General features: G+C 42.5%; 1 protein-coding gene across 1 annotated transcript in view; it reads left to right on the plus strand.

Annotated features, from left to right (window-relative positions):
• LRRC8D (leucine rich repeat containing 8 family member D) overlaps positions 1–11,716 on the plus strand; it is a 110,424-nt gene extending 98,708 nt beyond the window's left edge. Inside the window, exon 3 of the mRNA XM_019501580.1 lies at positions 8,835–11,716. Coding sequence (XP_019357125.1) covers positions 8,837–11,401 — 2,565 coding nt within the window. The 5' untranslated portion in view covers positions 8,835–8,836 and the 3' untranslated portion in view covers positions 11,402–11,716. The remainder of the gene's footprint in view (positions 1–8,834) is intronic.
• Positions 11,717–12,316: the final 600 nt, after the last annotated feature.

Genomic DNA, 12,316 nt, shown 5'->3' on the forward strand with positions numbered 1-12,316 from the left:
AGTGCCAGTGCACTGTCTCAATCTGCAGTACTAGTCTGGTTCAGGATTTCTGTTCAGTATAAACTGACATTTGTACCAGGAAGGACTCAATGCAAACACAAACAGCAGGATTCAAGAGTATGGTATAAAGTATTACACAAACAGAATAGACCAGTGTTGAAGGATAAAGAATTTTTGAGGGAGGAAGGGAAGAAAGCAAATAGTCTCTCTTGAGCAATAGTCTGACATTTGGTCGCAAAACACGTCTCATTTCTTTTGCAAATCTGTTGAAGTCTAAAGTTTATACAGTGGTGTATATGAAGAGTAGCAGAAAAGGACCGGGTTTGTTGATTGCACTGCCAACTTTCTCTGTGCTTGCAGAAAGAGGAAGAAATGCTCTGTGCCTGGGAAAGCTAAGCCAGGCAGATGATTCATTTCCTGCCTGATGTAGGTCCAGTCTTGTGGTGGTACAGTCACTGTTTCATATGCTGGGTATATGGAATCACACTAATTAGTCATTCTCTTATTCAGTCCTCAAGTACAAACTATATTAGCAGACAGTATAACTCTTTGTAGTTTTTTAGAATGAAACTCATTCCTAGTTTTGAATTGCTCCTCACTCCCTTTGGAAATCCATTCTTTCTAACCCAATAAGAAATATCTCCTTTTGTTCATTTAACATTTTCTTGATTATTGGGTTTGTGAAGCCTGTCAATGAATTCTTAAGCTGTTAATCACATTTCTCAGGGGAATGTGCTAATACAGACTTCTCAAAAACTAATTAAGGGGCATTTAATTGGGCAGGTAACACAATTTATGCAAAACTGGTTACATTTGCTGATTTAAATAAATAGTAATTTAGTACTATTATCTTTTCATCGGTACATACGTAATTGCAGTGGGTTCTTGTTCTACTCTGATTGTTCCAAATGCAAGTAGTTTTAGTCTTTAAAGTGACTCCTAAGTGAAAGTGAGGCTTAAGCAGGAGCACACATGCATTATATTCAGATTATTTTGGAGCTTTTTCTTCATAAATTAAAATATTTTCAATTTTGGATCTTCATGTTACTTTGACACTAAGAGGCGAGTCAGTGCACTTGTACTGCCGGGATTTATAAATTGCATCCTAAAAGTTTGGGCAGAAATCAGAGCAAAACTAAAGCTTTTAATCAAGGTAACCGTAACTTTTTACTGAGAACAGAGAATCCACACAGAAAATGGTTTTCTGCTGAGGGATAATGATCCTAAGAGACTAAAATATACTTATACCATCTCCACTCCTGTACATTGATTGAGCAAGTGATTGGGCTTGGGAAGTGTGAGTAGGAGACAATTCACCAAAATGCACTGTTTCCCCTTACATGGCTAACTGTGTACTCCAGCTCATTTATTTAGGTATGTTGTAATAAAGATGAGTGAATTAGTGGGTTGTAAATAAAGTATCTTTAAAATGAGCTCAGGGTGCAGGTTTTCAATCCTCATTTTGTCTCAACGAACCAGGACTTTCCAGTGTAAATCATGTCCTGTTGTGCCAAAAAAACAGTGGTTTGACTGAGGGTGTAGCACCATTTGTTCGGTGCCTTGTGAACTGTAAGGGCTTAGAACAGGGGTGGGCAATTATTTCTGGTGGAGGGCTGCTTACTGAGTTTTGGCAAGCTGTTGAGGGCCTCATGACAGACAGCCAGGGGCAGATAAATATTAACTTTCTAAATTTTTAGGGGCCCCGAGGGCTGGATAGAATGTCCTGGCAGGCCACATCTGGCCCACGGGCCGCATTTTGCCAACCCCTGGCTTAGAAGCAAATGTTCCCCAGCAAATGTGTTCCTTGGCTTTCCAGTGGAATGGTACAATGTCTTCTCCAGGGCTCTAAGACACTAACCTAGGGCATGGACATACACAGCTGAACCATTCCAAAATGTCACTAATTGGGAACTGGCTCACAATTGTGTGAAGTGCTGGGGCTCTGACATCAGTATATTTTTTCCAGAAGAAAGCCTTTTGTTCTGGGATCCCACAGATGTCCATTGTCCCACTTTAAGCATCTGTGAAGTATGAGGGTGCAGACAGTCATAACACTTGAACTAATCCAAGAATATCATTAGGAACTCATTCACAACTGTCCCAGTTTAGAGGTGGGAGGTCTACTGTACACTGCCAAAGACTGTAAGTAGAATAGTCACTTTTTAGAGATGTCAGTGCTGTCAAATCACCACAGGGGAGAGGGGTTAGGATATACCCAACTCGACATGCCTTCCACTGGCAAGTGCCCCAGTTTTCCCAGTATTGCCTAGGCAGGGGAGGAAATCCCGACTGGCTGGACACCAAGGAAGAAGACAATGCCTGTTGCCCACAACTGCAATTTTCTAATCTACCTTCTCACTAATATTGAATTCAACAAAGACCATTCCTGTACTTTACCAAAATCTGTGTGGTGATAACCTAATTGGAGTGCCAAGGTATGTGTGTGGGTAGGGGGATGCTGCTTAAACTCCAGATTCTGGGTTCCTGTGAGCTGGGTGCTCTGGGACTGTCAGAGATTTTGTAGCTTTCAGAAAACACTTTCCCCCAAGCCACTCATCAGTTTATTTCAATTCCTGGCAATGTGTACCGGGTCTTGGTGCATCACATGCTGATTTGAGGGTGAAGTGGGTAGCCAGTTGCTGGGGTTGCAGTGGAAAGGTAGGCCCAATGTTTCTGGCTCAGACTACTACAAGAAGACTTTCTCTAAGGGTGGCCAGGTGGGAGGGTGCCTGGATCTTTGATTCTGGGTTCCTGGGGAGCTGGGTATTCTGGGGCTGTCCAAAGTCACTGTTGGTTTTAAACAGCATTTCCCCCCAAGCTACATATCAGTTTTATTCCATTTGTGGCAATTGAGCAGGTTGGGGGCATCCCAGGCTGATTTGGGATGGGAGGAGCAGGGGGAGCCAGGTGAGCAGGATGCTGGGTGCTCTGAGGGACAGCCCAAGGTCTCCACATCAGTTTCCAGGAGTGGAATGAACTTAAGCAGTGGCTTGGGGGAAAGTGCGGTGTGGGCAATGGGGGGGGGGGGTTGGCATGGGGGGGCACTCGTATCAACCTGGGATGGCAATGGTATGGGTCCAGTACAGGCAGTATACCAGTAGTTTGAGACACTGAAATTCTGACTCTGTACCACAGTAGGCAGTTGCTGTGCAGTGCTTGAGGGGGGAGGGTATGAGGAACAATGCAGTATGGGATGACTGGAGGACCAACCAAGCACTCAAGGAACACTGGTTGAAAGTGGTACCTGATTACGCAGGGATACTTTTGAAATGTTCCAGGAAGTTTAATCCATTCTAAGATGGCTCATACGTTTGGCCGCTTGCCATTAAACAACATTTAAAATAGTTTGTGTTATACCCTGAGAGAGAAAATGTGCTAATACTTTTTCCTTTGGAAAGTGCTGTGTATGGTCTGTAAGTTAATAGCATCCTGTTCAAGTTAATTGCCAGTCATTCCAGGCACAAGCATGTCAGGCTGTGTACTCTCTTTGGCCACTGACCAGCACTGCAGGTTGGAAGGACTGTGTGTGCAAATAGCTGTACTGCTCCTCATTTGTCTCAGGTTTTGACTTGGATTAGAACTGCCTCAAATAAGATGTTTGTTTACAGCCCAAGAGTTTGTATTCCTGGTTCTGTAGCTGCAAACTAGAAATCCAAATTTAAAATATAAACATGCCTGATCTGCTGTTCAGTCCAATTTATTTTTCATCCCCAAGGGAAAGTGAAAAATTAGTTATGAAAGAAACTGCTTTCCAGCTTATTGAAGAGTTACAGCAAAGAATAGAACTAAAAACAAATTAAAAGTGTTTAGGTATTTACAGTTGGCATAAAATAGTCATTACAACAGGGGCTTGTATTTGGCAATTTGTGATTTCCTCTTAAATCTCAAGTCATCCTAGTCTTTAGCAGGTGAAATGCAGAGTATTGGCACTGAAACATAGATCAGTTTTCTCTGGTTAAAAGATTAGTGAATTCAAGGGCAAAGAAACCTGAAGACTGACCAATTGTTTCATGTATCCACTTAATTTTCATCTTGTTAATCTTATCTTACTGTATAGGTGTAGGTTTTTGTTCTGTTTTTTTTGAGTGAGAACTCCTAAATTTTTTAGGGGTGAGGAAAAGAGAACTTCTTTTGTTTCACAAATCCAGTCTGTTAGTTGGAAGAGATCTGCCTTTCTCTTTATAGTATGCTAAATTTTCGAGTAATACCAGAGAGGTTTCTTTTTGTTTTTAACTGCTAATCTCTTCTGAAACAGCAGTTCTTCTGTGAGTATCAGTAACTTGAAAGAAAAGACATGTTCAGAGAGCTGAATGTTGTAGTTCTTGTAAGCTTTTTGTTATATCACCCTGGCTGAAGCCTACTGTAAGAAGATTACAGTGGTGAACTTTACTAAAACTTTTAAAATTAATTTTTGTGCTCAACAAAGAGGTCAGATACAGAATTTGTTTAAGATTCTACCTTGAACTTCTGTGCTTTTCCTCTTTGCTTGTTTTTCTCAATCAGCCTGCAAAGGTCACTTCACTTACCAATGATAGTAACCATGTCCACGCTGCTTGGATTTTAACACTTATAAAAGTGCTCTTGTGGCAAAACATCCATGAAATCAATCCCTTACTGGCTATGGCTTTAACAAACAAGTTAGGGAAGGTGGAATGAAATCAGTGTTTGTATGGTTAACTTTTTCTCAAGGTAAGGATTATGGTAAGGAAACAGCTGTAGAGTAGACTGGCTGTGGTTACTTAAACTACTGACATCAGACCCCATCCAGAATGTCTAACTAACAAAATGGGTACAACACCATTTACAGCAGATGGCTTGTCTCATTATTGCTACCACCTATTAAGGGACAGCAGTGGAAGTGCTCTGGTAGAGTCTTTTTATTTAAAAAAAATATATATAAATATTATATAAGCCTAAGTCTGTCTGTCTCTCTGCCCGTAATGCTTTATGTGCACTCTGATTGGCTGACAAACAGCCAATCAGAGTGCGAACAATTGTTCGAACAGGAGCTAGCAACAGTGGAGCGCTGCCATTATGGTGGGGGCAGTGGGGGCCAGTGCTGGTGGCCTCCCTCGCTCCCTGCAGGTGGCAACGATGGGTGGGGTGGGTGAGGCCATCAGAGCAGGGGCGAGATGCCACGGGGAGGGGGTGAGGCCACTGGCGCTGGCCCTTCTGTTGTTGCTGCCTGCAGGGCTGAGGTGGTGGCGGGGGGAGGAGTGGGCCCAACATGGGCTGGGGGAATAGTGGGCGTGCTGTGGTGGTGGGGGGAGGGGAGGAATGGGCCTGGGCCCAGCATGGGCTGGGAGGAGGACCAAGCCTGAGCCAGAAGAGAAGCCGGCCCGCTGCGGCAGTGGCAGGGCAGCAGCGGGCCTGGCCCAGTGCGGCAGCGGCCGGTGGAAGGGAGGAGTGAGCCTCCTGCCCCACCCCTTTCCCCTGTCAGCTCCGAGCCTGCTCCTCCCATTCCCCTGCTGCCGCTGAGTCGGCCCAGGCCCATTGCTCCTCCCACCACAGTGGCCCAGCTTCTCCTCACGCTCAGGCCCGGGGCCACTCCTCCCCTCCCCCTGCCACTGGGGTGCACTGATAAAGCCTTTTTTGGCCAATACCAATGGCCAATTATTAACCAGCCATATCGGCTGATATGTAGCTCCCTGCCAGTAAGTCTGTGGGAGGGTAAGGAGTGTTGGGGGGCAGACTGAGGCCCCCATGATGAGGGAGGGAATGGGGCTGGGGCAGGCTCTGCCCGGCTTGGGTGAAGAATGCAGCCCCAGGAGCAGGGCAGAGTTACTGGGGGTGGCTCCCCGCTGCTGTGCACACCCCTGTGGGAGGCATGGGGAATATGTGCCCCCTCAGATTTGTGTGCAGGGTCAGGGTGAGCTGACTGCTGTGGGCTTAGGGCCAGGGGCTGCACTGGCCTTTTCCTGGCGGGGGGGTAAGGGGGTCAGGTCTGTGCTTGGGGCAGGGCAGTGTGGACGGTGGTGGTACTCTGAGGGGTGGCTGTGGGTGGGCTACAGTCACCCCAGAATTCACTAGCCACCCCTCCCAGCCCCAGCCCCAGCCCAGGCCCTCACTGGGAAGAGGCTGGTGCAGCCCCTGGTCCCAAGCCCACAGCAGGCAGCTCACCCTTATCCTGTGCACAGATCTCGGGGGCACATGCCCCCATGCCTCCCCAGGGGTGCACGCAGCATCAGGGAGCTGCCCCCTTATGTTTTATGGACAACCCACGTATGGCTCTGCCCTGCTTTTGGTGGGGTTGCATTCACTGCCCTGGCTGGGCAGCGCCTGCCCCAGCCCCACTTCCTGTCTCACCTCTGGGGCCTCGATCTGCCTCTCTCATGCTCCTCTCCACCACGGAAAGCACTGTCCAGTTGGTAACTCTAAGCTGCCTAGCTGCGTTTCTGGCCGTGTGCATGCTGCAGCTGCGCAGAAGCACATGGCATTTATTGGTGATGTTATTGGCTATACCAGATTTAAAAAAAAAAAAAAAAAAAAAAAAAGTTGATTGCAATGATGTTAACTTTCTTTTTATCAGTGCCAATACAATATGTCAGCAATATATTGGTGCACCTCTAGCAAAAGAGCCATTTTGCTGTGATCCACTGTATTTTAATAACCCTTTGACTAAATTTTGGCTTTTCTTGAAGGGTTTTCTGCTCATTTGGGGTGAAAAGGTGGATTTTTTTTTTTAATTTTTTTTTTTAGTGCAAGCAGTTGTTCAAATGGAATGTAGCCAGTTTGAGATCTGTGCACAGACTTGTATAAGAGGCATCTGTTTAATTGCCTTATTTGACCTGTGACAAACCAAGCAGGATATATTTTTAATACAGTGCTGTCATAGATTCTGTCAATTGAAAATGAGTTTATTTGCTGTATGAAGAAATATAGTTTGGGAGCTAAGAAAATGGGTATGTACTGTACATGTGCATTTTTGTGATTTTTAGCCCTCTAAGGGAGTTTATAGACATGCTTTGGGAGGCAGAGGGGTGGGCGAGGGCATCCTTTATTTAGTGCAGCTCTGAGAGCCACACTAATTAAAAGCACCCAGAGCATCATGTGTATCAGCAACCCTGTGCTGAAAAATGGCGGCTGGGCACTTTGAACTAAAGCTTGTTGAATGAGCTTTAGTTTAAAGCACTGCACTGCCATTTTTCAGTGCAGGGATGCTGATGCACGTGGCACTGGAGTCTGCTGAAGCACAGTAATTACGACACTCCAGTACACTTGATTAATTTAGTCTGCTCCGATGCAGTGTAATTACAGCATGTTGGAGCAGCTTCCTTACACATGTATAGGAGCCCTAAGTCTCTCTGTAGAGAGAAGCTGTACAAATAAAGTGTATTTCAAGATAAAAATAATAAACCCAAGTGGTCCATCATAACATTGGTTGCTTTAGAGCCTCTTAATATTCTGGCTGGTAGTCTCCTTTGTAGCTGAACATATTACATGATGCACATTTCATGTGTCATTACATATTTTACATTAACAATGACAAACTTCAGTCATGGATACAGTAGCTACCTGATAAGTGTACCACATCCTGCTTGCAGCAGCTTATTCTTTGAAGAAACAGAATTGTGTTCAACCTTCCACATTTCATAATAATAAAAAGAAAGCAGAGCTATTTGATGCACTGTAAACTGTGAAAGTAGTAATTTTTGATTACCATTCAATTTGTCAGTTCTGATTCAAGATGGATGAAATTTCATTTAAAAAAAAAAAAGCCCTTGAAAACAGCTTGATTATATAGAACTAGTTTTCATGTTCTGTAGTTGCCAGATTTCTATGACAAGCTTGGGGGAAATGTCTATTATGCAATGATTTCTTGTTTATTTTAAAATGTTCATTATCTGAGAGAGGAGAGATTTTATTTAAAATACTTTCTCTGGAAAATGGAGTTTGTAAGTACTTCACTGGAAAACGAATAAATAACATAAGGGAAAATTGATTTTTTTTTTTTTTTTTTTTGGCATGGATGCCTTGTACAATGGCTGCAGCATTAACACTGCTCAGATATAGTATTTGATGGTACTTAAGGAAAAGACAGATACATTTGGCAACCAGTGTGAATGCTGAATTGCAAGCAATGCAATTTATTGACATTCTAGCCTATTTGAAACAGTAGAAATAAGAGATTCTGCTGTTGTTGCAAGAAGCCTTAAAATGTGCTCTATGATGCATTGTGCAAACCTTTTTGCAATTTTTTTCCTGCTTATTTTGCTTGAAATGAAAATATTTTTAAGTAGTTGACACTGACACATCATGTCACATCTTTTCAAAGGGGTGTACAGTCTATAGAATCTGATAGAAGGTATAATACTTTGCTATTGAATTATATAAAATATATTAACAATAGCACTTCACAATTCAGATATTTATATTGTGGAATCATAGAAAATTAGGGTTAGAAGGGACCTCAGGAGGTCAAGTGGTCCAACCCCCTGCTGAAAGCAAGACCATCCCCAGCTATATCATCCCACCTAAGGCTTTGTCCAGCCGGGTCTTAAAAACCACCAGGGATTGTACAGTGTAGATCTTAGGTGCTGCTCAATGTGACAAACCACTATATATATCAGTTGACAGACAGCAAGCAAGAAACTGTTATTACAGTGCTAAGGGGTGCCTTACCACAGATATCCTTGCAAGGATCTTGTCTGGGTAAGTGCCACGGAATGGATTGGTGGACAGTAGCACACACATTAACGTAATGCACAAAGCAATAGAAAACTTTTGAAGTTCCTTATGTCATGGGGTCATGTTGGTTATTCACCAGTAAAATAATATGTATCCAGTTGATTAGCAGCAAATGATTTATGTATATATATTTTTTTCTGTTACAGGAATGTTTACCCTTACGGAAGTTGCATCGCTTAATGACATACAGCCAACCTATCGCATCCTGAAACCATGGTGGGATGTATTTATGGATTATCTAGCTGTCGTTATGCTAATGGTTGCCATCTTTGCTGGAACGATGCAGCTGACCAAAGACCAGGTGGTCTGCTTGCCAGTGTTGCAGTCTGTTGTAAGTTCAAAAGCACAACCCGGCACATCAGGGAATGCTGACTTCATACCAACAACCACTGAAGCAACCACTGCCCAAGCTGAAGAAATGTCAATGCGAACAGAATCCTCTGAAGGTGCACCTACCATAATACCACACATACCTCTGAGCAGAGTCACCTCTTCTCAGTTGAGACCTACTGTATCAAATCAGGAGCAAAAAGATTCATTAGGGCGAAAAACCAATTTGGATTTTCAACAATATGTATTTATTAATCAGATGTGTTATCATTTGGCCCTTCCTTGGTATTCAAAGTACTTTCCCTATCTTGCGCTCATACATACTATTATTTTAATAGTCAGTAGCAACTTCTGGTTTAAATATCCGAAGACATGCTCAAAAATTGAACATTTTGTGTCCATATTGGGAAAGTGCTTTGAGTCCCCTTGGACTACAAAAGCATTATCTGAAACAGCGTGTGAGGACTCTGAGGAGAACAAACAGAGACTCACAGGTGCCCAGTCCTTGCCAAAGCACGTTTCCACTAGCAGTGATGAAGGAAGTCCCAGTGCCAGTACTCCCATGATAACCAAGTCTGGCTTCAAGTTTTCAGCTGAAAAGCCAGTCATTGAGGTCCCCAGCATGACTATTTTGGATAAAAAAGATGGAGAGCAAGCCAAAGCCCTGTTTGAGAAAGTTAGAAAATTTCGGGCTCATGTGGAGGACAGTGACTTGATTTATAAACTGTATGTTGTCCAGACGGTCATCAAGACAGTCAAGTTTATATTTATTCTTTGCTACACTGCTAACTTTGTAAATGCAATTAGTTTTGAACACAGATGCAAGCCAAAAGTAGAGCATCTGATTGGGTATAAGGAGTTTGAGTGTACACACAATATGGCTTACATGTTGAAGAAGCTCCTTATCAGCTATATTTCTCTTATTTGTGTCTACGGTTTTATCTGTTTGTATACACTCTTCTGGCTGTTTAGAATACCCTTAAAAGAGTATTCCTTTGAGAAGGTCAGAGAAGAGAGCAGCTTCAGTGATATTCCTGATGTGAAAAATGATTTTGCATTTCTTTTGCATATGGTAGATCAGTATGACCAGTTATATTCTAAGCGATTTGGTGTCTTTTTATCAGAGGTAAGTGAAAACAAGCTGCGAGAAATTAGTTTAAATCATGAATGGACATTTGAAAAACTTAGACAGCATGTTTCTCGCAATGCACAAGATAAGCAAGAGCTGCATCTCTTCATGCTCTCAGGGGTCCCTGATGCAGTGTTTGATCTGACAGATCTGGATGTGCTGAAACTGGAGCTGATTCCTGAAGCAAAAATTCCAGCTAAAATCTCACAAATGACAAATCTTCAGGAGCTCCATCTCTGCCACTGTCCTGCAAAGGTTGAGCAGACTGCTTTCAGCTTCCTCCGTGACCACTTGAGATGCCTTCATGTGAAATTCACAGACGTTGCAGAAATTCCTGCTTGGGTGTATCTGCTTAAAAATCTCCGTGAATTGTACTTGATAGGCAACTTGAACTCTGAAAACAATAAAATGATAGGACTTGAATCTCTCAGAGAGTTAAGACACCTTAAAATTCTCCATGTGAAGAGTAATTTGACCAAAATCCCTTCCAATATCACAGATGTGGCACCTCATCTAACAAAGCTTGTAATTCATAATGATGGCACCAAGCTTGTGGTACTGAATAGCCTTAAGAAAATGATGAACGTAGCTGAATTGGAACTACAGAACTGTGAACTGGAGAGAATTCCACATGCCATTTTTAGTCTAACTAACTTACAGGAACTGGATTTAAAATCAAATAGTATACGCACAATTGAAGAGATCATCAGCTTCCAGCACTTGAAAAGACTGACCTGTTTAAAGTTGTGGCACAATAAAATAGTCAACATTCCTCCCTCCATTTCCTGTGTAAAGAACTTGGAGTCACTTTATTTCTCCAATAACAAACTCGAATCTTTACCAGCTGCGGTGTTCAATTTACAGAAACTCAGATGTTTAGATGTAAGCTACAACTCAATTACAGTGATTCCAGTGGAAATTTGGTCACTTCAAAATTTGCAGCATTTTCATATAACAGGAAACAAAGTGGAGAGTTTGCCAAAGTCATTGTTTAAATGTGTAAAATTGAGGACTTTGAGTCTGGGGCAAAACTGTATTACCTCAATCCCAGATAAAATTGGCCAGCTGTTGCAGCTAACTCATCTGGAACTGAAGGGAAACTGCTTAGATCGTCTACCAGTTACACTGGGGCAGTGTCGGCTTCTCAGGAAAAGCGGGCTTGTGGTGGAAGATCACCTCTTTGATATTTTGCCTTCGGAAGTCAAAGAACTGTTGAATCAAGACACGAGCATTACTTTTGCTAATGGGATTTAGATTGACGTGCACTGACTGACTTCTAAGCAGCAAATTCTACAGTATGAGTTATTGCAATGATTGTGCATCTTAGAAATACAGGAGTTCTTTGTGAGGAAGAACTACTACAAGGATAAGAGATGTAACTGAGTATTCTGTGTTTTGTAGTGTTTTAAAAGATCATTTCAAAATTTTTGAAGGGCAGGAGAACCTTCATAATCTCAATTCTTTTCTTTTGAATTGTTTGTAACTTGGATGCTGCCGCTTTTGAATGTTTACAGATTGCTTGCTTGCTTAAAGTAAATGATTAAATTGGTGACTTTTCTTACTATACAAGGTACTCGCTAATGCCTGAACTTATTTTAGTGCGCTACTGGGGAAAACCAAGGACAAGTATTTTTCTTATAACAAGATTCTAGAAGTGCTTGGAGTGCATGCTTGTGAGCAATTTAGTGTGAATGCTCAATTTTTAAGAAAAAAAATTAGAGTTGTTGCTAAGCAAACTGCAGCAGTACATCTGTACCTTGACGTGGGGGACTGCTGCTTCGAAACTTCCATTTGTTTTACGGAAGGGTTCGTGGCTTGTTTGAGGGAGGGGTGACCATCTTTATAAAATCTTTCTCATTATAAAATGCAGCAATGCTATTCCTCTGCCTACAGTGCAGTTACTGTTAAATGGTGAATGCCTCTCCCATTCCAGAGCTAATCCTCCTAGACCAGTCAACTGATTTGGGGATGCAATAGGGTATGGACACGTGACACATTAATATATTGTAGATTGACATTACTATATAGAAAAACAAAGCAGACACCCAAAACACAGTCCTCGTGCACAGTATATTATTCAAATCCAGGGTGAAGTTACTCCTAGAGAAATGTGTAATCATTTTGCTGTGTGGACTGTTGCATGTTCACTCTCATAATCAAGTCTGTCTT

The sequence above is a fragment of the Gavialis gangeticus genome, unplaced genomic scaffold (genome assembly GCF_001723915.1).
Source record: "Gavialis gangeticus isolate Ggan-Ray unplaced genomic scaffold, GavGan_comp1, whole genome shotgun sequence".
In the NCBI taxonomy this organism is placed as follows: domain Eukaryota; kingdom Metazoa; phylum Chordata; order Crocodylia; family Gavialidae; genus Gavialis; species Gavialis gangeticus.